The sequence below is a fragment of the Neovison vison genome, chromosome 11 (assembly GCF_020171115.1).
Source record: "Neovison vison isolate M4711 chromosome 11, ASM_NN_V1, whole genome shotgun sequence".
Taxonomy (NCBI): domain Eukaryota; kingdom Metazoa; phylum Chordata; class Mammalia; order Carnivora; family Mustelidae; genus Neogale; species Neogale vison.
Genome location: NC_058101.1, coordinates 164939328 through 164961446, shown reverse-complemented (window position 1 = coordinate 164961446; position 22119 = coordinate 164939328). Strand labels below are relative to the sequence as shown.

The window sequence follows — 22119 nt, the reverse complement described above, 5'->3', positions numbered from 1 at the left end:
TATTTGGGGCCCCCTCCTGCCCTGCTCAGAGTGCCTCAAGGCAGATGAGCACAAAGTGGGAAGTCAGGCCCCCAAATTTCACAGCCAACTGCTGGCCCACCTCTAAAGTCAGTTCAGCTCTCCCTGACTCCTGAGGACGGTGTATCAGCTGACCACCTCTCTCCTCTTCTCCAGCCAAGCCCCTCAAGAAGGCCTCATTGTGTCTTTGTCTAGGTAGCCAGGGCCAGGAGTGAGTTGCAAAGATTCTGGCTCACTGGAGAAGTGGCCCCTGGCCAGGCCTGGTATGAAGCTCTTCGGAGGTTCCCTGACATTTTAGTTCAGTGTTACAAGGTCCAAAACCTCAGGTGCCCAGAAGACCTGGCATGCTGGCACTCTGGGCTGCAGACCCCACAGTAAAGGCCAGAATGTTTATGGATGAAGCAGGAGAATGCTCAGAGCCAAGGGGATTTGTGAGCCCATTGAAGCCAGCCTTACCAAGCATCCTATGTGCGTAAAGCACATGCTTGGGCCCCAGGGAGAGGAACATCCTGGGCCCCAGATCACTGCCTCCTACTCCCCAGCACCCCCAACAGCTCTGATCAGGCCAGGCTTGGGCTTCTTCAGGGGAGCCAGTCCAGAGCCTAGCCTCAGGAGGACCCCTGAAAACAGAAAGAGTCCTTCAGATTATCCTTTCACTTAGGAAGATGACCCATGTGGGTGGTGTCTGAGCTTGCCCATCAGGGGACCCCAGGCTACTTAGGGACCAACTCTATCACTCCCCTTAGGGGTGCTGTGAATTGCTGGGAAGGGTCTGGAGTCCAGACCTCCCAGAGAAGGAGCTGAGGGTGTGATATGGCTGTTCCTCCTGCAGCCTCACCTTCTGGAGGCAAGAGGTAGCCCTGAAGATCAAGCCGTCAGTCACCTGAAAGTGCCCACGCTGGCCAGCAATGACAAGCATTGGACATTCGGAATGTGCCAGCATCCAGACATGGCCATAGAAGGACACCCTGGCAACCCCACCTGCTCAGCTTTATCAAGGGTATGCTTAAGTTGTTTTGTTTTTAAGATTTTATTTATTTATTTGACAGAGAGAGAGACAGTGAGAGAAGGAACACAAGCAGGGGGAATGGGAGAGGGAGAAGCAGGCTTCCTGCCGACCAGGGAGACCAATGTGGGGGCTAGATCCCAGTGACCTGAGCCCTGTGCTACCTACAGATGCTTAATGACTGAGCCCCCCAGGCACCGCAGGGACACATTTTAAAGAGCCAGTATGCTCTCTAGGATGGAGACCACACCTACCCCCTCAGTTCCGGAACAGAGTATAGCCTGGGTGTGGTGTGGAGGGCGGTAGAGAAGGCTTCTGGGTTATCCTAGAGTGGGAGTAGGGGAGCAAGAAAGGACTTTAGGCCTCCCGCCAGAACTGCTCTCTTCTCTGGGAGCAGGGCAGTGTGTAACAGGCCCTGGGGAGCCCAGCCACAGGCCGCCAGTCTCCCTAAGTGCAGCTCCTCCATTCAGAGGGTCTCCATTGATCTCCTGGAGATTTCGCCAGCTGGTCAGTTCTCCATCCCACTTTTTCTTGCGGCTTCCCTCCCCTCCTCTTCAGGCCATCCATCATCTGCCCCCCCCTTCTCTCCCCCCCCCCCCCCCCCCCCCCCGGTCTGGATCAGCAGGAAGGGGCAGTGACTTAAAGGAGCCAGGCCCAAGCCTCGGTGCACAGTCAGCCTTCCCAGAGGTGCCAAAGTCTCCCTCTGCCCTGGCACCTTTACGCCAAGCCCAGCTGTGTGTGCTGCCGCTGCCAAGCTTCAGAGGGAGCCAGCTGGCCCGCTAAGGACAGGTGGATCTTAGAGTTCAGAGCTCCCACGTCCCCACCATAGAGGCACCTTAGGTCGCATTCACACTGTTCTCAGTCCCGCACCTCTCAGAAGCTCAGGTGGTCCCTGAGATATGAACTGATAAGTGTTCATGATGGGCGCCTGGGTGGCTCAGTGGGTTAAGCCGCTGCCTTCGGCTCAGGTCATGATCTCAGGGTCCTGGGATCGAGTCCCGCATCGGGCTCTCTGCTCAGCAGGGAGTCTGCTTCCCTCTCTCTCTCTCTCTGCCTGCCTCTCCATCTACTTGTGATTTCTCTCTGTCAAATAAATAAATAAAATCTTAAAAAAAAAAAAATAAGTGTTCATGATGGAATAGAGGCTCACAATTTCCACTCGTCTTCCCACCATCTTATTTGAGCCACGTGGTAACCCCAGGAGGTCGACAGATAGGACTAAGCCTACTTCACAGATGGGAAAACTGAGGCTCAGAGAAGCGAAACGACTTGTTCAAGTTAGCACAAGCAAGTGCTAGAGCCAATTTTCTTCCCATTCTGCGACACTGCCTCTCGAAGTCTCGAATCACAAAGGGTGCCTGGTGCACCCACCAGGCGGGGTGCATGCGTGGCTGAATCCCACATGGCCACTTAGGATCCTTGTGACCTTGAGCAAGTCATCAAGTCTCCAGTCTGGTCTTCAGAGTCCTCATCTGTAAAATACAAGACATGCAACGTTTTGAAAGGAACCAAGGAGAATGCAGAATGCTCTGGATTCTAGCAAGCCCTGTGTCCGGGCGAGGGGCCATCATCCCCACAGATGCAGCTAGCATTCACACCCAGGTGCTGGGATGATATGATACAGTGTGACAAAGCAGCCCCGGAGGCTGATTGTGACTTCCAAACCCAAAGCTGCCGTCTCTCCCTCGTGACTCCCTTTGTGAAAAGAACGGAGAGCACCAGGCATATGGCTGAGAGGAGAGGCATGGCAGAAAGCTACATGGAACAGAGAAGGTTTTGGGTCAGGGGTGATCTAAACTTGGTGACAGGCATTCCTGGGAGCTGAAAGAGGACGAGCCCAGCCGGGACCACGGGAGGGAAGAAAGGCAGGTATACAGAGGGAGAGCTTTAAGGCCACCCACCAAGGAAGGTGACACAAGATTGTACAGTCTTTTGCAGGAACCTACTAATAAAGGACCCCAGTCCATGAAAAGTGCCCCTCAGACATTTATGGTTTTTTTTTTTTTTAAAGACTTTATTTATTTATTTGACAGAGAGAAAGAGATCACAAGCAGGCAGAGAGGCAGGCGGGGGGGGGGGGAGTAGGCTCCCCTCTGAGCAGAGAGCCCAACGTGGGGCTCGATCCCAGGACCCTGAGATCATGACTTGAGCCGAAGACAGACGCTTACCCACTGAGCTACCCAGGCGCCCCCAGACGTTTATGGTTAACCCAGGTACTGGCTGTCTTGTCTTCTAGTACTGATGCCACCTCCACTGAGACCACCATGCCTATGTCTTCTGCTCCTGCACTTCTGTGTCCACGGGCACCAGAAACTCCTAAGGTACTGTCTCTTTTCTGTCTCAAGCCCAACTGTAAGAAATGCCCAGAGGTACAGCCAGTGCTCCAAGTGAAAGATGGATGCTGAGAGACAGAACCAAGAGATAGATACCAAAGCACAGCTCCACCATGGTCCGTGAGAACAGCACCCCTGGACTTATGCGGTGCACAGCCTGTGGTACTGTATGGTAGCCATGTAGATACTATACTGTCCTCAGAGCACCCCATCTCTCTGACAGCTTGTGCTTTATTCCTCAACCAAGCTTGTCATGCTCACCTGAACCCGCTAGCATTGTTCATTGCCCAACCTGTACAACCATCCACAGAGACGCTGCAATGCTGTCTCCTTCCTTGATGGTGAGGTTTCTTCCAAGAAACTCCTCTGTCTCTCATGCGAGAGGATCCACCCTACCAGTTCTCCAGACACGTCTGAACTCCGGCTATGGGTCCAGTCTACATTTAAATTAAGATTTTGTGGCTCATATTTTCAATACTCCCCTCTTGTTGAAGTCATTCCCACTGCCTTGCTGTCCTTGGCAATTGCCTTAGAACAAAGGACTGTAGAGCTCATGGGAACATTAAAGATCTCCTAATCCAGCTCTCTCACTTTGCAGATAAAAAAAAAAATCTGGGCTCAGAGAGGGGGAGTGACTTGCCTAGAATCCCACAGCCAGTTAGTGGCAGAGCAGGGATCCAGTCTCCTAGTTCAGTGCTCTGTGTGGTATACCATACTGTCGCCACCATGGACATTCAAGGTTAAGAGCACAGAGCAGAGATGCCCCAAGCCCAGACACCTCTATACTCTGTACTGCTGCCCCCTTTGGGAAATCAAAGACTTTTTTTTTTTTTTTTTTTTAAGGGAGGCAGCTCCCTTTGTCTATTGGGAAGCAGGATCATGTGCTGAGCCAGCCAAGCCAGAAAGCAGGAGCCGGAAATCACAAGTTGGCTATCAGGATCTGACAAAGCCTGAAGGTCCAAATGCCCGCAGGGAGGTAGGTGGCCCAGTCTCTGCCTCAGATTCAGGCTGGGCTTGGCTGCTCTGTTCTGCCCAGCAGGCACTGCAGGTCCCAGACACTGGACGCCTGGCTCGGAATGCCAGCTCTTACTTCCTTCAAACTCCTCTCCAGCCTCCCAGGTCCACGAAAGCCTGCTGAGTGCTCCGTACCCTGGTTCTATGCCCAGCCAGCCCACCTTGGCGGGTCATGCTCCCCCCTTCTAGCCTCCCCCAGCACCACCTCCCTTCCCCAGACCCAGTCACCTTCCCACTCCGTCTCAGCCAACAGTACTTGAGGATTTTTCTCACTGGTCCTCTGGCATAACCCCAGGTTTGAACTAACCATCCCCCCAGGCACCCGGCAGCAGTGGAATCAGGCTTGGGTGACCACTCTGCTGTCCACAGACTGTAATTTCTTGAGGCTTCTCCTTCCTTTGTGACAGGGCAACATGGTCTTATCCCAACCTCTCTCCCAGAGTTCCCCAGGGAGCCCCCACCCCCCCCCCCCATCCTGCTGGAACCTCCAGTCCCTTGCCTGGTCGCCATCTCAGTTTGTTCCTTCTTCTGTCCACATCTCCGGTCCGGCCAGGTCCAACCATCTGCCTCTCCCTGCTCCCTCTCCTCCCCACCAATCCTTCAGCTGCCCTTGCCCCATAATGGCTCATGGAGTAAGTTGTTCCTCTCTGCAGGAGGAAGCAGGAACCTGGGAGCCCAGAACTGGCTGCCACCCTGCTGAGGAAAGCTGCTGCTGGGGATTAGGGTCAAGGATAACAAAGGCAAAGAAGAGGGGGCATAGTTATTGGAGGAAAATAGAAAGAGAATAGGACTGCATAGCATTCCTTCCTGTATGGATCAGTGAGGTAACCAGCAGAAAATGAACAGCCTCTGTCTAAGCTGCCCTTAATTAACCTGGGCCTCTGGCTCATACCCCTGGGCATTTGCTCAGGGACTTGCAGGGGTGACATTGGGGGAGTGAAGACAGCTTTGCTCAGAGATCCTAGAGTAAAGCATTCAGGAATCCCCGCCCCTTGGTCCCTCCCCTGGGCACCTAAAAGACTGAAAATGTCTCCCTGTGGGCATCACAGGACTCGCCATCAGCCTTGTTCCTTTGCATTAAGCACAACTGTAAACAATTTCTAATAAAATGTAAATATATCTGAAAGGGATTAAAAATTAACCTCGCCTCAGTTTCCTTAAGTGGAAGATAAGCACTCAGGCGAGATGGTAGCCAAGAGGCGCCTTCTGGCTCCAATGTTCTGCTCCCCGAAAGGTCACAGGAGAGGGGTTTCCCAGCTCCCGGGGCACCCCGAGGGCCCTGCTGTGGAGGAGTGGGGCTGAGCCGCCCAGATGGGCACAGTGAGACAGGTGGGCTCCAACAGGCGAAGACCGCCAGCCCGCATCCTAGGCAGAGCCCGGCGCTGTGTGCGCCTTCCGCGCCCTTGCGCCTGGCTGCAAGGGTGGTGGGGGGCAGCCCCCACCAGCCCGTCCCTCTAAACCGCAGTCGGGAGCCCTTCCCCTCTCCCGCCTCCCTTCCCGCTGTCAGTAGTCGGGACCCCGCCTCTCGCCCATCCTCACTTTGCATTTTTAAAGAGGCCTCTGCTGGGAGAGGGAGGACGACCCGAAAGGCGGGGCCTGGGATTCCTGGAGTTGGTTGGGGGAATGCTTCTGGATGGGGAGCTCGCGGTTCCACATGACACATGTCGCGGTTCCACATGACCGTGACACATCGGGGGACCCCCGGAGTTTCCCCCACTGGACTCTGTCTGCAATCCAGAGGGAGAGGTAGCCAGTTCCCGCAGAGGTCTCTGCGTCCCTTCAACCCCCTTCTCCTCAGCCTCCTCTTCCCACCAGCCCTCGCTGGCTGCAGGGCAGGGGCTCCACAGCTGTGTTTTGATCCTACCAGTGGGCACCGCTCACCAGCCAGACCAGACCGCTGGGTGCCCCTTCCCAGCAAGGAGCCTGTGCCTGCCCTGGGGTCCCAGCTGCCAGGCCATGAGTGGGTGCAGAGGCTCGGATGAAAGGGGGAGACCTCCCCTGTGGCTTCTGCTCTCTGGCTCTGCCTCAAGCCCGGGGCTTTCTAGTCCATGAAACAGCCTACTTCTAAGCTCTCCCATTTCTGGGCATAAAAGGGCCAGACAGTGCTACTCTGCCCAGCTGGGCAGAGTCCCCTCAGGAGAAGCTATATAGCCAGCTCCAAAAGGCTTTGATGTGGCTCTCCTCCCCTCTCCTTGACTAAATTCTTCTTTCCTCTCAAAGTCCTATCTCTCCTTCCCAACCAGGCCCTCCCGCTTCCACAAAGCCCAAGTTCAGCTCCCAAAGGTAGGGGGCTCTGCTTCTGTTCCTTTGCTTATGAAATGGGGACATCTCACCCTGTCTGCCTCAGCTTGGTTGGAAGTACAGCGAGACTCTGGGTAAGATGGGAGCTCTGGATGGGCCCGGCACTGCTCTAGTGCCCCGTAGTTATTCCCTCCCTTAGTCTTCACAGCAAACCTCTGAGACACATATCATTAGTATCTCCATTTTACAGATGTGCACACAGATGCTTGGAGCAGGTACGCAAAGACACGCAGAGAGCAAGTAGCAGAAGCAGAACTGGAGCTCAGGTCATCAGGCCACAGTTTGTGTGCCTCGTCGACTGCCTCAAACACCCTTGAAGCCGCTTATAAATACGGAAAGGCTATACAGACTCATGAACAGTATTGTCATCCCAACTACTGTAGTCTCTTCAGGCACACCTTCATGCCACCCTCCCCTGCTCCGTCTGAAAGCAGAAGGCTGCCAGGGTGCAGGGCTTAGATTTAGAATTACTTAATCCCAGCTCTGGGACTCCCGCTCCACACCAGATCCCCTGGAATCTGGTGCTCCCCCACCCACAGCCCTTCCTGAACTCACCAGCTACCTCTGGCCTAGGCATCCAGGAGCTGGTGTCAAAAAGAGGACTGTAACATGAGAAAGAGGTCAGGAAGAGAGGGGCAAGCCTGGCCAGGGCCAAAAGATGGATGGGGCCTGCTCCTTGCTGGCCGGTCGGCATTGGACTGGCCTGGGAGCTGAGGATGGGAGCAGGGCAGTGACGTGCGGCTGTTTTCCAGGGGAAGCCAGACTGATGCCTAATCAGATGCTGCTGCCCAGAACCCCCCCTCCCATCCCTCTACCTCCCTCTGTCACTCACTGACTGACCTCCCTGCTTGCTTCCCAGCCCCGCCCTCCCTGAGGTCTCCAGCTGCCCCAGCTGATTTTATAAATGGCCCTTGCAGGAGGTGGGCACCTTGGCTAATTGAATCAGTGCCTAGGAGGCAGGAGGCAGGAGGCTGGTTAGCATCATGGCTGAAAGGTGGTGGCAGCAACAGCTTGAGTACAGCCATTAGGGAGGAGTCTAAGTGAGCAGAGAGGCCCAGGCAATCTGGACCTCAGTGTATCCTGAGTTGGGAACTCACCAGCGAGCCCTGGATGCCCCCACTGGGAGCCCAGAGTCGACTTACAGGGTAGACCACAGGCCAAAACACACACACACACACGCTCACGCACACACACACACACACACACACACACCCCACTCATGCTCTTGAAAAAAGAAAATCCAAAGGAGGGCAAGAGTGAGAAGAGAAACAGGAAAAATGATATAGTGTGCTTGTGGGCACACCCGTGCTCTTAGGTGACTCTGTGTACACATCTCTATGCTGGGCACCGCTCGTGGTACCATTCTTCCCTGCCCTGATGTCACCTCTGCATAATGATTAGCCAATAAAAGTTTCTAAGGGTCCCAGTCACAACAGAGCATCTCATGGCATCAACAGCTGCCAGGTAGCAGACCTGGAGCCCCAAGGAGCTTTCCAGTAGCACTGCCACTTCGTCTTACGTTGCCCTGTCCCCTCAAGACCAGTCTGTTTCCTTCGCTATGAATTTGCCTCTGACAGCAGTGCTCGCACAGAAACACTTCAAGGGAGGCTTTCCCCCTGTGTTTCTGTTTGAGATGGATCCCTAAGGTTCACCCAGTCACTAATCCATTCAGTCAATGTCTCCTGCATAGCCCCTCTGCATTGTGGGCTCCATGAGGACAGGGGATGGGTCCATGTTGCTCCTGCAGCTACCTAGCTCTTGGTGGGGCCGGGATGTGGCATGGACTAACGGGCACTCGTCCTAGGCAACACTGCGGTTGTGGCTGGTGCAGGCGTTCTCTGTAGGATGACCCACCCACCTGGTCATGTCTTCTGAGAGGGACACTGATGGCACCATCATTGTCCTTAGCAGCTGCCCCAAGGACTTTCATTACCCCTCCCAACTTCCCCAAATGCTCCACTTCCCCTGCCCTCCGCCAGCATACCACCTTTCCCTAGGGCCCCGTCTACCACTTCCTTTAGAGCAAAGAACAGAAGAACTCAGAAGTCCCTGGATCTCTGCAGAGGGGAAAGCGGGGAGAAGGGGGCAGTTTTCAGCTTAGGGTCCCACACTAGTGGGAGGCAGGGTCCGCAGGGCTCCGAGTGGGATTTGAGCATCGGAAGAGGCAAGCTCGGACATGCCAAGTCTTCAGGTTAGCCTCCATTCTTTTAGCAAAGGCATAAGTTCTCTCCTTCAGGACCAAGCCCCCACACCTGGCAGCAGCTGAGCCCCCAGTGTCCTTTTCCACAGGCGAACACTGCCCCCTGCCGGCACCAGCTGGGACGGCCACCTCAAGTGCTGCTCGAGGAAATCCGAAATGGGGCATTCTTGCTGAGGAGTCCTCAACTCCTGCCGGGGCTGGGGAGGGGAATAACTGAAGCCCATAGAGGCCTTGGTCTCCCTGCCCCCAGTGTATTCTGAGGCTGGAACTGGACGGTGGTAACAGGGACAGCCCTTGCCACAGACAAAAGGGGTAGGGGCTCTGTCTCTAGCCTGCTCACCCACCTGCCTCAACTTCCTATAACAAGGGGCAAAGACACGGTTTGAGATAAAATGTCCATCACAACACACGGGAAAGGCTCTGTCTCATTTCCCTCCTGAGCTCTGGAACCCCTTTCCGGCTGTATTCAGGACTCTTCTAGCTGGATACAATAAAGCCATCTTAACTTCTACATGTCAAAAACCAAGCTCACCTTCTTCCTCAAACCTGGATCTTTCCAGAAATTCCATTTCTCGGTGTTCCATACCCAATATGACTCCAAGATCTGCAGGCCCTATCTCAACATCTTTGGAGTCCATTATTTTCTGAATTTCTCCTTCCATTGCAGCCTCAAACCATTCCTAACCCCATTCCCATTTTCCATGGGGCTGGTGGGGTTATTGCCCTAATGCGCAGGTCTTCTGGGACTCTCTGCTCAAAAGCCTCATCATTCCTCCTTCTCTTCTAATCCCTCCTTCCACAACATGTTTGGAACCTGCCTTCCCAACTAGATGGCTGCATGTTCCCTCCACTCTGAAAGTGGAACTCTTTCCGGAGCACATCCATACCTCCACTCATGCTCGGCTCACTCAGTTAAGTGTTGACTCTTTATTTCGGCTCAGGTCATGATCTCAGGTTCATGGGGTTGAGCCCCATGTGGGGCTCCCCACTAGGAACAAAGCCTGCTTAAGATTCTCTCTCTCCATCTCCCTCTGCCCCTCCTCCCACTCACCTTCTCTTTTCTGCACACAATGCTCTCTTCACATATTCCTTTAATCTTCATCAAATTCCTTCCCATCCTTGGAGATCCACCTTCCTGTTGAAGTCTTTCTGCATATGTCTTTTGGTGAACAGCTGTCTCCTCTGGCCCCAGGATCCTGACTCCCTCCTTGTGGCACTAATGACCCCCTCTTGTATTGGGCACCTGTGTCCTTGTCCTGCCCCCCCGTGGGCTGTCGGCATCTTGAGGCCAGGACACTCTAGAGCCTGAAAATGCTCCATAATATTGGCTGAATTGGCTGGTAGCAGAAGTGTATTGACATGGCATGGTATAGCATTGACATTGACTAAAAGCAGGCTTTGATGAGAGGGGAGGGTGCGGGGCCTAGCGGCTGACCTGTAGGGAAGCAGAACATGGGGAGTCTATAGAGAATGACAAAGCAGGAAGGGTTCTCAGAACCTACATGGTAGACAAAGAAGGCAAGTCTTAGGAAGGCAAGGGACCCATCAGGACCACACAGCTCCATAGTCCCACTTCTAGTACATAAGGGCCTCAGGAAGTGCCAACTCTGTCCCATCCCCCAAGACAGCTCTTCGAATATATGCCCTGCTTCCCCACTATTTTCCTGGCATTGACCCCAAGCTAGCAAAGGGTTAGAGATGCTTAAACATCTTTTCCAAGGTGCCCTGACTTTCACAGACCTGCTACTCTGCGGACAAATGCTTGGGACCCAGCCTAGCCTCAGAGAAGATTTTGCCTCTGGGACAGGAGGTAACAATGGTGGCCTTCCCCAGGAGGGCTGTGGCTGTCCCATCCCCACCGCTCAGCACTGATGCCACACAAAAATATTCCAGAAATGTTTAATGCCACAGAGAAGTCCAAAACCTACAGAAAGCTACAAGCCGTCCTCCAGAGTGGAGCCAGGGCTATCCCCAGCAGGCAGGAGGCTTGCACAAGCCAAGGAACCAGGGCAATTTGCTGACATCCTTTTGTCCTCTGCCCTAAATGCCCAAGGTTCCTTTAGGCCAGGGAAAGAAAGAAGAGGAAGTGGAAAGGGGTAGGCGGAGGGTGCGTCCCTTTTAGGCACTCTTCCTGCACTGGGATGGTGACTCATGCAGCAGGCCCTGGGAGGGACAATTCCTCAGACCAGACCAAGGCAGGCCAAGCCCAGGGTTCCGGAAGGAACAGAAGGAAGTTCCTGGAATGCAGCGACCAGGAGGAGTAACCAGCAGAAACTCAAGGGAGGCCTGCCACCAGCCTCCTCCCCCTCCTTCTCACTGGCCTCTGACCCCACCCCCAGTGGGGACGGGTAGTCTTCAGCACCCACAGGCTCCAGCACCCGTATTTGATAGTCCATGTCTTCTCCATCACTTTGGGCCTTTCTTAAGTATGACATTGTCATACTCAGTTCCCTGTGGCCAGCCAGCGGCAGAGAGGTCCTGCCCTCTCTGGAGGCCGCGGTCCCTGTCAGCTGTGGCCTGCCTCCTCCAGGCCTCTCCTGTGGGCTCCTGTGGGCTGTCATACAGGGACAGGGCAGCCACTCCCTCAGGCTCATCATATATGTGGTCGGGTCGTGGGGGTGGGTGCTCCTCAATGCTGTCATACAGGGGGTCCGCAGGGGCGTGGGGAGGGACCGCCAGGACGCCCCTCAAGCTCTTCCCCAGGTTACGGGCCACTGCATCAAAGGGCACGGCATATTCCCCCTCCGGGCCCCGCGGCCGGGCAGAGGGCACTGGAGTGGAGGGCGAGGGAGGTGGCAGGGAGTCGTGGGGCCGGGAGTAGGGGCTTTCTGGCCGGGGCAGCACCGCAGGGACTGTGGCTGGCTGGGATTGCAGCCCAGGATGTGCGCTGTTCTTCTGGGCAGAAATGGCTTCCTCCAGGGCTGAGAAGATCTCGTTCCCTTGTCGGGTTTCGAACTCAAAGTTGCCCTCTCCAGAGATGCAGCGCCGGCCTGCCTCGAAGGAAAAGGTTACCTGGGTGGAGGGAAAAGGGAGATTATTAGCCAGGCCACAGGGTGGGGTCGCTTCCCCTGGACCAGCTCCCAGGCACAAATCCATCACCTCCAGCTTCCCTCCACAGGAACTGGGGGAGCTTCTCCCCAAGCTGGTTCTCCTCCCTCAGGGTTTTCTCCTTAATTAGCAAAGCCCTTGGGGGCCTGAGTGGCTCAATCATTAAGCCTTCAGCTCAGGTCATTCAGGTCATGGTCCCAGGGTCCTGGGATTGAACTCCTCATCAGGCTCCCTTCTCTGTGGGAAGCCTACTTCTCCCTCTCCCACTCCCCTTGCTTGTGTTTCCTCTCTCTCTGTCTCTCTGTCAAATAAATAAATAAAATCTTAAAAAAAAAAAAAAAAGCAAAGCCCTCGCTCTTACCCTTCCTTCTTCTTCCCATCCATCCAAGTACGGAGCTTGGCATATACATTCAACCTTAATAATGTTAGCCACCCTTGACCCCTCTGACTGCTACCTCTTCCTGTTGCCCAGTCCTTCCACACCCCTCCTCTCTCCCACCCTGCACTCCCCCGCTCCCCTGCTGTTTTTCTTCTGCTGGCTTTTCTCTCTGTCTTTCCTTCCTCTTCCCATTCTCCTTGGTGGGCCCCTCTGCACTCTCCCTGATGATCAATCTCTTCTCTCACAGCTCTTTTCTTTCAACCTGCCCTGTGGCAGCTCCTGCTCACCTTGTCCCGCCCAAAGCGCCTCAGAAACCTGTAGGGCCACTCATACAGCTTGCTGCCCAGCTCATGGCCACCCCACAGCTCCAGGGCTGTCTCCCCAGCCCGGAGGGTGTAGGATCCTCTGAGCCGGCACCTCTCACTGGCTTCTGTGGGTCTCATGGTCACAACAAACTCCTTGCGGGGGGCTACTGGGGAGGAGAGGGGAGAAGGTGGTTAATGGGAAAGAACTGACCTGCCTCAGCTCTGCCCTGCTTTGAATGAGTGTGCCAGAAGTCTCCAAAAAAAGCGTTAGCCATGTGCCCATGACCCCACACCCCGCATCTTGAAGGCTGAGCTGCCCTCAGACAGGTCATACTCCCCAAAATGTCAGATTCCTCCACCCCCTACCCTAGTCGGCATCAGGCCCTAGCCACATGCACCCCGACCTCATGCCCACATCCTTCCTGCCCCTGTTGCCAGAGCCACAGCCTCTCCTTCTCCCTCTAATCTCCTGCCTGACCCAGCCATCTCCCCAAGTCCTCCTGGACCGGCTGCAGGTGCAGCCAACTCTACCCTCCCAGCTCTTGGCCTGCCCATTGCTGATGCCAACCAGCGCCCTCTGGAAGGTAGGGCTCGAATGTCACCCTGTGTCCATCTGCTCCCCCTGACACACCCAACCCAGTGGGCTAGACATCACAAAATGGGACTGGCTTGTCAGCAGAAAGCTCCCTTGCCACAGGACACCTTAAATCCACAGAAACAAAACCATTCTCTTCCCAGGCAGTGGAAGACAGAGTCCAAGAGCAGCACCCGGCAGCAGGGCCCCGGGCAAGAGGGAGTGAGCTCAGGGCGGGCCAGGCTCCCCCACCCCGGGCCTCTCCCGGAAGCGATGCAGAGAGGCTGATAAGGGGGCTGGCCAGGGCTGGCCGGGGCTGGGGACAACCACAGGGCAGGAAGACTCAGATGTAGCTGCCACAGCCCCACCCCACCATAGCTCTGGGGAGGCTGGAGAGGAGACAGGCCCTCACCTGCGGTCGTGCTGCTGTACAGTTCATTCTCCTCCATGCGGGGCCGGCTGCCCTTCCCCGTGGGCCCCAGCAGCTCCTTCCTCTGGCCCTGAGGAAGACGCCAGGCTCTCACTGCTGACCCCACGCCCAGCCCCACCTCCAGCCCAGGCCTTCCTCCAGAGCATACTCTGCCTGCTGACCCTTTCCGCATTCTGGACTGGGGTCCCCCACCCCCACGAGGAACCACCCCCAGCATCCTGACCTTGGCTCTTCTAACATCTGCCCACAGCAGGTACCAAGAGAGCCCCCTAACACACATGCCATGCCCCCTTGCATTTTCGGCACCCATGGATGGCTCACAGGGAAGGCCAAGAGGCAGATGGCCTGGATCCAGTCACTGCGCTCTGAGGCGGGGGCTGCTAGCTGGTACTGGCGCTCCTTGGTCTCCAGGAAGAAGGCGCTGGTGTCCCGGGGGCTGCTGGCCTCCCCGCCGGCCTCAGCCACACGTAGGCAGTCACTGAGGCGGATCACCCTCCTGGCAGCCTCTCCCCGGCGTGGCTTCTCTGGGCCCTCCTGGAGCTCCAGCCGGGCCAGGGCGCAGTCCGACTCTCCATACAGCACAGCCCCAAACCGGCGCCATTTCTGAATCCAGGTGCGTGGCAGGTGGGGTACCGAGAGGGAGCCATCCAGAAACGGAGAGATGGTGACCAAAGGGGAAAGGAGGAGGCATGGGAGAGGTCATGGGGCAGCATTCAGGGACCGGGAGAGGGGCAAAGATCACAGGTGACCTAAGGGCTCAGAGAGAATTAACAGGAACCATAGCAAGGAGAAATCTTTGGAGATCTGCCCCCCACAACAAAGGAAGAGGCAGTGACAGCCGGTGGAATGCCAAAGGCAGAAGGACACAGTAGTGAGCCCCTGGAAGCGGGCCCAGCCAAGATCCAAGTCGAAGGGCAAAAATCCTATGAGTCCTTGAAGTCCGGAGGAGGGACGAGAGGGCAGCAGGAGGGCCCTGACCAGAGACCATGGTTCTTGCTCTATGCGAGGACCTATAGAAGGCCCCAGGCCAGGAACTTCAGTCCACCCTCTTGAACCTTCCTGCTTCATCCCTTGACAGGTTGGGTCATGAGAGAGAGACAGAGAAGCCCTGGTGTGAATCAGCTGAGGGAAGGAGGACTTCCTCATTTAAGGAGGCCAAAGAAGGAAAAGGAGGCTGGCCACAGAGACCCCAGCTCAAGCTTACCACCAGCCAAACTCACCCCACTGGAGCAGGAAAGGGAGAAGGAACCTCCACTCTAACCCCGAATTATCCCCTCCACGGCTGCTTTCCTTCCCTTCCCTTCCCAAGCATCCCTGTGAGACGTTACTACAAAGCCAAAGAGGCAAGAAATGGAGTCAGAGTCCTCCTTTACCCCCCTCCCCGCTGGCGAACACCACAAGCTTCGGCAAACAGCACAGTTTGGGACCTGGTTGGGGAAGCCAGCGACTGCTCAGGAGAGACTCCCCCTAAGCTCAAGCTCTGGGTCTAACATGGTGGGTGGCACTGTGCCTACCTTCCCATAAGGGTTTAGAAATGTTCGGGGGCTCCTCTTTCTCCCCAGGAATTGCTAGCAGCCCCCCAACTCCTCCGCCCTGTCCCAGTGTCGTCTTGCTCTTACCTTTCCAAAAGTCTGCTGCTGTAGAAGGTACAGGAAGCCCTGTTTCACGGCTACTTCTTCCATCCTCCCACCATGCCGGCACCCCAGCCCTTCAGCTCGCTCCCTCCACTCCCGCCCTCTTTTTCCCCTCCCTGCCGTGTGTTCCCCCTTCTCTTAAGTTCATTTCCTCTCTGCCTAGAGTTTTCTGCGCTGTTCTCGTCTGCTTGATGACGACAAACCGATAGGCCCTGTGGTTTCTTGCTCTGTGTGTGTGTGTGTGTGTGTGTGTGTGTGTGTTTGATGAGTGAGTTTCATGCACAAGCTTCCTGCATTTTCATTGAGTAAGAAAACCTCTAAAAAGCTAATTTTCCAGTTTTTCAGCCAGCAACAACTCAGGTACAGAAGCTGGTGGAGGACTCGGCAAACAAGGAATGACTGACCTAGAGCCAAAGAGAGACCCAGAACCAAATTTAACAGTAAAGCCAATAGCAAAAGACCCTCATACTCCAGCAGGATGCTCAGCATGACCCAGTGGGAAGAGAACTTAGAAATCAACCAGGCTAAGTCCCCAATTCAAAAATGGAGACTGGGGAGACTGGGTAATTCAACAATGAGTAGACTGGGAGCACCTGGGTGGCTCAGTCAGTGAAGGGTCCAACTCTTGATTTCGGCTCAGGTCATGATCTCGGGGTCTTTAGATGGAGCCCCAGGGTCATGGTCATCGGGCTCCACACTCAGCAGGGAGCTTGTCCCTCTTCCTGTACCCCTCCGCCTACTGGTCCTCTCTTTCCCTAAAATAAGTAAATAAATGTTTTTTAAAATAAAATAAAATAAAAATGGGTAGACTGAGGCTCAGGAAGATCTGAGGGATATGTTCAAGGTCACCAAACCGAAACCAGGTCTCTCAGGTCAGTAAGAGCTAAGCCATACATACACCTACCCAGCTTACTGGACACATCAGACAAAGCTCACCACTTTCACACACAGCTGCAACTCTGGTTCATTCCGAGAGGAGCACTCTCTGCCCCAGACAACTGCACACAAGCACAGCACTTTCTTGGAATTCTAGAAACATGGACATCCCCACACTGAAACGTGCTATATTCCTAGTGCACATCTAAACAGTAGGGAGTTCACCTTCTTTCCAGGCTTTGCAAGCATTATAAAGGCACTAGAGTTTCATCTGGGGATTATCTTTTAAAGTTGCAATAACAACCTCTTATATTTAAAAAAAAAAAAAAAAAAGAATCAAAAAAGACTTCATAGTTGCCAAAAGCGCTCCTTTGTTACTAGAGCTTCTAAGCACACACTATCACCAGCCAGACTATCTATCCCTGGAAGACGGGAATACCGATATGAACCCACCTGTTTGCAACCCTCCAGAGGTCACAGGGCTGGTGGGGACAGGAGAAAGTAACAGGGCTTCTGGTTTTTAACTCAATGGTCTTTTTATTGCTGGTCCCTAAGCACAATCCAGACTTCATGCAAGAAGATACATTGCTTTGGGGAAATCTAAGGTCCCCAGAAAATATTTAACTTAGAGCCAGATGGTTTAGAGAAGCAATCTGGTGGAGGAATGGTGCAGAAATGTGGGGGAACCAGAGAATTAGACAAGCACTCTTGGGGTAACCCCATAATGGGTGCTTATATAACCGGGCCATTTCCTCTACCACAGGGGTTTGTTTGCCTTGGGAAGGAGAGCGGAGCAGTATGCTGCTCAGGCCAGCTGCTGTAGATATTGTGTGCTTTACCAAAACAGCTTTAAAAGATGAATGTTATGAGCTCTGGCAGGAGAGGGCTGAGTCACGTAAAGCTCATGGCACTCCGCTCTGCTGCCTGGATTTGAACAGGTTGATCCAGAGATCAAGGGAAAACCAAGGATGCTGGTGGGTAAAAAGCTTTCTTGGGGGGGGGGGGCGCCTGGGTGGCTCAGTGGGTTAAAACCCCTGCCTTCAGCTCAGGTCATGATCTCAGGGTCCTGGGATGGAGGCCCACATCGGCTCTCTGCTCAGCGGGGAGCCTGCTTCCCCCTCCCCACCTCCTTCTGCCTGCCTTTCTGCCTACTTGTGATCTCTGTCTGTCAAATAAATTTAAAAAAAAAAAAAAAAAGCTCCCTGAGAGGTGGTTAGGAGTATGGGAATGGGGCAGGGTTTGCTCTGTCTCTTTAGTCCTTTGGCCATCATCATCTCCTTATGGAGTGAGAAACAGAGAGCTTTACGGTCATCCTGGAGACTACCAGAATGGTGCCTTTTCAACACTAATGTGCAGTTCTTGTTAAAAGTGCAGATTCTGAATCAGCAGGTCTGGAGTGAGACCAGAGAGGCTGATAGTGCTGGCGGGTGGGCCAGACCTCCATTGGAGAAGCAGAAAAATAGAAGATATCCACCCGCCCCCACGCATTCCTCTTATCCCCTTTCCTTAAGGCAAATTGGACACATCCCACTTGGAACCACAGGGGGGCACCCAAGCTTACCAGATTACTTGAAAGCTACATCTACCCGGAGGCCTGGGCCCCAGGTATTCCAGACAACCACGTGCTATCCCTTGCCTCTGGTAGCTGGGTAAATTCTGTGGCTGCTGTCCGCAGATGGAACAGCAGGAACATGTACCATGAACGACACACTTTAAGGGCCGCCCACTTTCCTGACCTCGTGGGATCCCCGCAGTGGGAAGTACAAACTCCAGTACCTTCTGTCCGGCCACAAGTGAACCCTGTGATCAGAGACCTAGAAGACATAGCTCCAAGACACAGCAGAGGGGCAGAATGTGAGAAGCCCTCAGGTTACCCATGTACTGTTGATGAGAAGAGAAAAGTATCGCATCCTAAAGGGAAGAGTTCCAGTGGGTTTATACTGAGGCACAAGTGGGGTTTGGAAAGCTCTTTGGTTTCTCTTTGCTTTTATTGGAAAGGAAGGGACCTGTGACACCTCACCTGTGCTTCAGCTTCAGGGGGTCCTCTCATTTACACTGATTTCTCTCAACCGGAGTTAAGGATCATGCACTTCAGAGAACACAGCTCCAAGAGCCTTGGAACTTTTTGTTGTTATTCTCCCAGTGATTAGCAACTAAATCCTTAACACAAAAGGGCTTGTGAGCTTGTCTTTGGAGGCCACAAAGGAAGGAGCAGAGACTCTGTCTGATTCCTTGGGCAGGTCTGGTGATTAGGTGACCTCCAAGTGACAGATTGGGGGGCAGCTACCCCAGGGGTAGTGCTGGGCACACAACAGAAAAGAAGTATATAATGGGCATGGAGCTGGCGTGGACCTGAGAAGGAAACTGAGGAAAGAGATACATGACCTGGGGTCATGACAGATCCTCCCCTGCTTCCCCCCACCAGCCCAGTGGCTCCTGGCTGTGGAGGAGGGAGCACAGCAGTCTCTTGAGTTTTCCTCCTAGTCTCACCCTTTCTCCATTAAGTTATTTCACTTCTCTTAGTACAAGGAAGGAGAGCTGGAAACTCACTGAGAAGGGCTTATAATAGAATGTAATAATTATGTTACTTAACATTGACATAACATTTCAAATGTTCTCGTAGGAACCCACACACACGCCATAGAGTGAGACAGAGATATAAATAAGTTAACCAACTCAGAAATTATTTATTGAGCATGTACTCGGTACAGGGGTACCAGAGACACAGCATAAACAAGACAGAAAGTGGTTACTTTCTGATTGGAGACCCTGACAATGAAAAGAGTATGCAAGTAAATAGCTTTGGACAGTGATCCATGCTGTAAGCACGGTGAGGATAGGGTCAGAGAACGCTCTCATAGAGTGGTGAGAAAAGCCTCTGAGGAGATAACTGAACTAAGAAGCCAATGACGCAGGGAACTAGCTATTTAACGATCTGGAAAAATGTACCAGGCAGAAGTGACACCGAATGCAAAGACCCTGAGACAAAAACACTGCAAATGTGAGGAGTTGGAAGAAGGCCAGAATGACCAGGGCGTTGTTAACAAGACGGAACATGGTAGAGATAAGGTCAGATTTTGTGGCTTCTTGGGCCACAGCAAGAATTTGGATGTATTCTAAATGCACCCGAAGGCCACTTAAGGATTTTTAAGCAGGGGTGCAATGATCTAATTTATGATTTTAAAATGTTCTGCAGCTATATGGAAAACAGATGATCACAGGGCAAGACAGGAAGCAGGGAAACTAGCTAGGAAAACTAGTTAGGGAAACTACCAGACCCCCACCCCCCAAATGTGATGTAGCCTGACCAGGGTGTTAACTAGCAGTAGAAATGAAGAGAAGTGGCCAGATTCGTGTATGTATTAAATACAGATTAAATGGGACTTGCAAGTGGATTGCATATAAGGGACTGCTGAGATGCTAAGAATCAAGATAACTCTCGGATTTTTAGTTGAGCAACTGGGTAAAAGGTGGTACTATTTACTGATAAAGGGAGGATGGAGGGAGAACCAAGTGTGAGGACAAGGATTGGTGGGGGTGTGGACGGGGGCCTGGACCAGAGAGCTGTTACTCCCACCCAATCAGGCAAAAAAGGAATTGGAAGACTACCACTGCAATTGCGACTCCAAGAATATACCACTGCAGCTGCTATGCCCAGGTCAGGAAGCCCCTGACTCACCATCCCTGCTCAGTACATTCAGGGAGCTTATGATTGAACACTGGAAGGTTGTTGGGAAAACAAAACACCGCACAACACAACATTCCAGGGGTTCGGTTTTCCAGAAGCAACAGTCAAAAGCTTCTGTTTCACTTCTGCCTCCAAAAATCTCCTCCCAGTAAACCTGATTGGCAGAGGCAATCAAGTTATTTCATACAGAACCCTAGCTGCAAGGAAGTATGGGTAATGTAGTTTTTAGGTGTCCTACCTCTGCAAACCAGAAGGAAACGCTAGGAGGACCCAGGTTGAAAGAAATGCTGAACACCAGTCCACTCTATCCACAACAGGAAATGATTCACTACCCCCTTCATTTCCACTGCAGGTGGTAGCCCCCAGTCAATATAAACTTCAAACAACCAGTAATCTCAGAATCCAGCAAAAATTTAATCTGGGGGCCTTGACTGGAAGCAAGAGTGAAATCCAATGGAAAACAAAAACCAGCATTATCCAATACCGATAAGTACTAGGGGAAAAGATGGGAACTGGCCTCAGCGGGCAGGGACTGACCTGATCTGACCCAGGGGATTGACTATCCCAGTCAGACTGAGCCCAGGGGTCCTAAAGCCCCTTTATCTCACCCCCCCCACCACCACATTTCCCAGCAACTGACCCCTCTCAGGAGGCAGCCTATTATTAAGATATTAATTATCTAGATTACTAAGATAATAATCTATTTGTGAATATTGGAACTGTGACTTCTGAGTGTTTCCATTGTCACCACTATTTGGCGGCTCTTCCCATGAATGTTTCTGGAGGAGAAAAGAACAGACATGAAAACAGGAGGATCACTATTCGGGTTGCTGGTAAGACGCAGGATCAGAGAGCAATGGCCCTTATCCCCTGGAGCAGAAAGCTAGAAAGACAAAAATAAATTCGGTTGACGTCGGCCGTTCACTGGAAAGTAAAGAATAATGCAGACATCCTAAGTGTGTGGTGGGGTACCGGGTGCTGGCGCTGTGAAGACCCCTCGGGGGTGTGATGTAACAGCAGTTGCACGGTGGGGGTGCGAGGGGCATCCAGGGGCAAGTCGAAAAGAGGACACTCGGGAAGAGAGGAATCCACCAAGTGCTGGGTTCTGGGCGGGCACAGGTCCCGGCCCCCCTCCCGGAGCCCTCATCAAGCCGACAAGCAGCAAGCAGCCCCAACTCCCGCTCCAGCGCCCGCCCGCCCGCCGGAGCCAGCGCGGCCCCTTTAAAAACCATGTAAACAAAGCTTTGTTCCCCCGGCTCCCCCTCCCTTCGCGCTCCCCCGGCCCGCTCCTTCTTCCCACCCCCCGCGTCTCCGGGCCGCTGACGTTGCCCGCGCCTTTACGCCGTCCCAACGGCGCTGCGAATTCTCCAACCGCGGCCCCGGCCGCCGGGGCCTGCGCAGCCGAGCAGCGCTACGCCGCGAGCGTAGCGCGACGAGCCCCCAGCGCGCAGGCGCAGCGGCGACGGCGGCGGCGGCGGCAGCGGCCCCGGCCGAGGTGCGCGCTGGGGGGGAGGGGGGGCCGGAGAGGAGCATGAATGGAGCAAAATGGCGGATCATGTGCAGGTGAGAGGAGCCGCGGGGGGGAGGCGGCGGCCGCGGAGAGTGGGGAGTGGGGGGAGCACGCGGCCCAAAGGGCTCGAGCCGGCTCGGGGCTCGCCAGGCCCGCGCCAACGCCACTCGGGGCTCCGGAGCCGCCGCCCGTCCCGGAGCTCCGGGGCCTTTCCCGCCTCCCGGGCCGGGGGCCTCCTCCATCCCCTCCCACCCGGTCCCACGCCTCTCGCGCCGGGATGGAGGTGCAGGAATCCGTGCCCCGGCGCGCACAGCTTACATCGCTTATCAGTCACTGTCTTTCCGCTGGAAGGAGGCCTTCCGCAAGTCCTCTTGCCCCCCAAGACGGGGAAGGGAGGGAGACCCCCTTGTCGGCTCTGTCCTGAGGGGTCTTCCCCATTACACCCTCCAGCTCTACACAAATAACAAAAAGAAAACCTCACACTGGTAAACCTCGCTCTCCCGAGTATTTCCCGCCGCCTTCCTCTTCACGCCCCCGAATACAAGAGGGACCCCCCCTCCCCGAACTAGCCTCCTTCCCCCTCCCACGGATGCGCCCTTCACTCCCACACTCCCAGTCGCACAGCCTATGGGGCCGAGCTCCCCAGTCCTCCAAAATGGGTGCTCAGGCCTGGGCCCGCCCTCCCTCCTGTCCCCCTATCCACAGTGAAGGAGTTGAGTGCCCACACCTCCTGTGAAACGCGGGGTGGAGGGGGGTGTGTCTGAAATGAGAGATTCAGTGTTGGGTGCGGACGTCGCTCTGGA

General features: G+C 54.3%; 1 protein-coding gene across 3 annotated transcripts; it reads right to left on the bottom strand.

Moving 5' to 3' along the window:
• Positions 1 to 10757: 10757 nt before the first annotated feature.
• Positions 10758 to 21872, bottom strand: DOK2 (docking protein 2). Of its 3 annotated transcripts, XM_044225208.1 has the most exons (6): positions 21635 to 21872; positions 15228 to 15997; positions 13930 to 14211; positions 13591 to 13678; positions 12587 to 12771; positions 10758 to 11884 (listed from the first exon to the last, which is right to left on the bottom strand). In XM_044225208.1, exons 2-6 carry the CDS (start codon positions 15288 to 15290, stop codon positions 11279 to 11281), a joined length of 1224 nt encoding a protein of 407 aa, XP_044081143.1. In that variant the 5' UTR covers positions 15291 to 15997; positions 21635 to 21872; the 3' UTR covers positions 10758 to 11278. The 3 variants fall into 3 exon arrangements, with proteins under 3 accessions (XP_044081143.1, XP_044081142.1, XP_044081145.1); XM_044225207.1 differs by lacking the exon at positions 21635 to 21872 and having other exon boundaries at positions 15228 to 16053; XM_044225210.1 differs by lacking the exon at positions 21635 to 21872 and having other exon boundaries at positions 12587 to 12768; positions 15228 to 16053.
• Between the last annotated feature and the right edge of the window lie 247 nt (positions 21873 to 22119).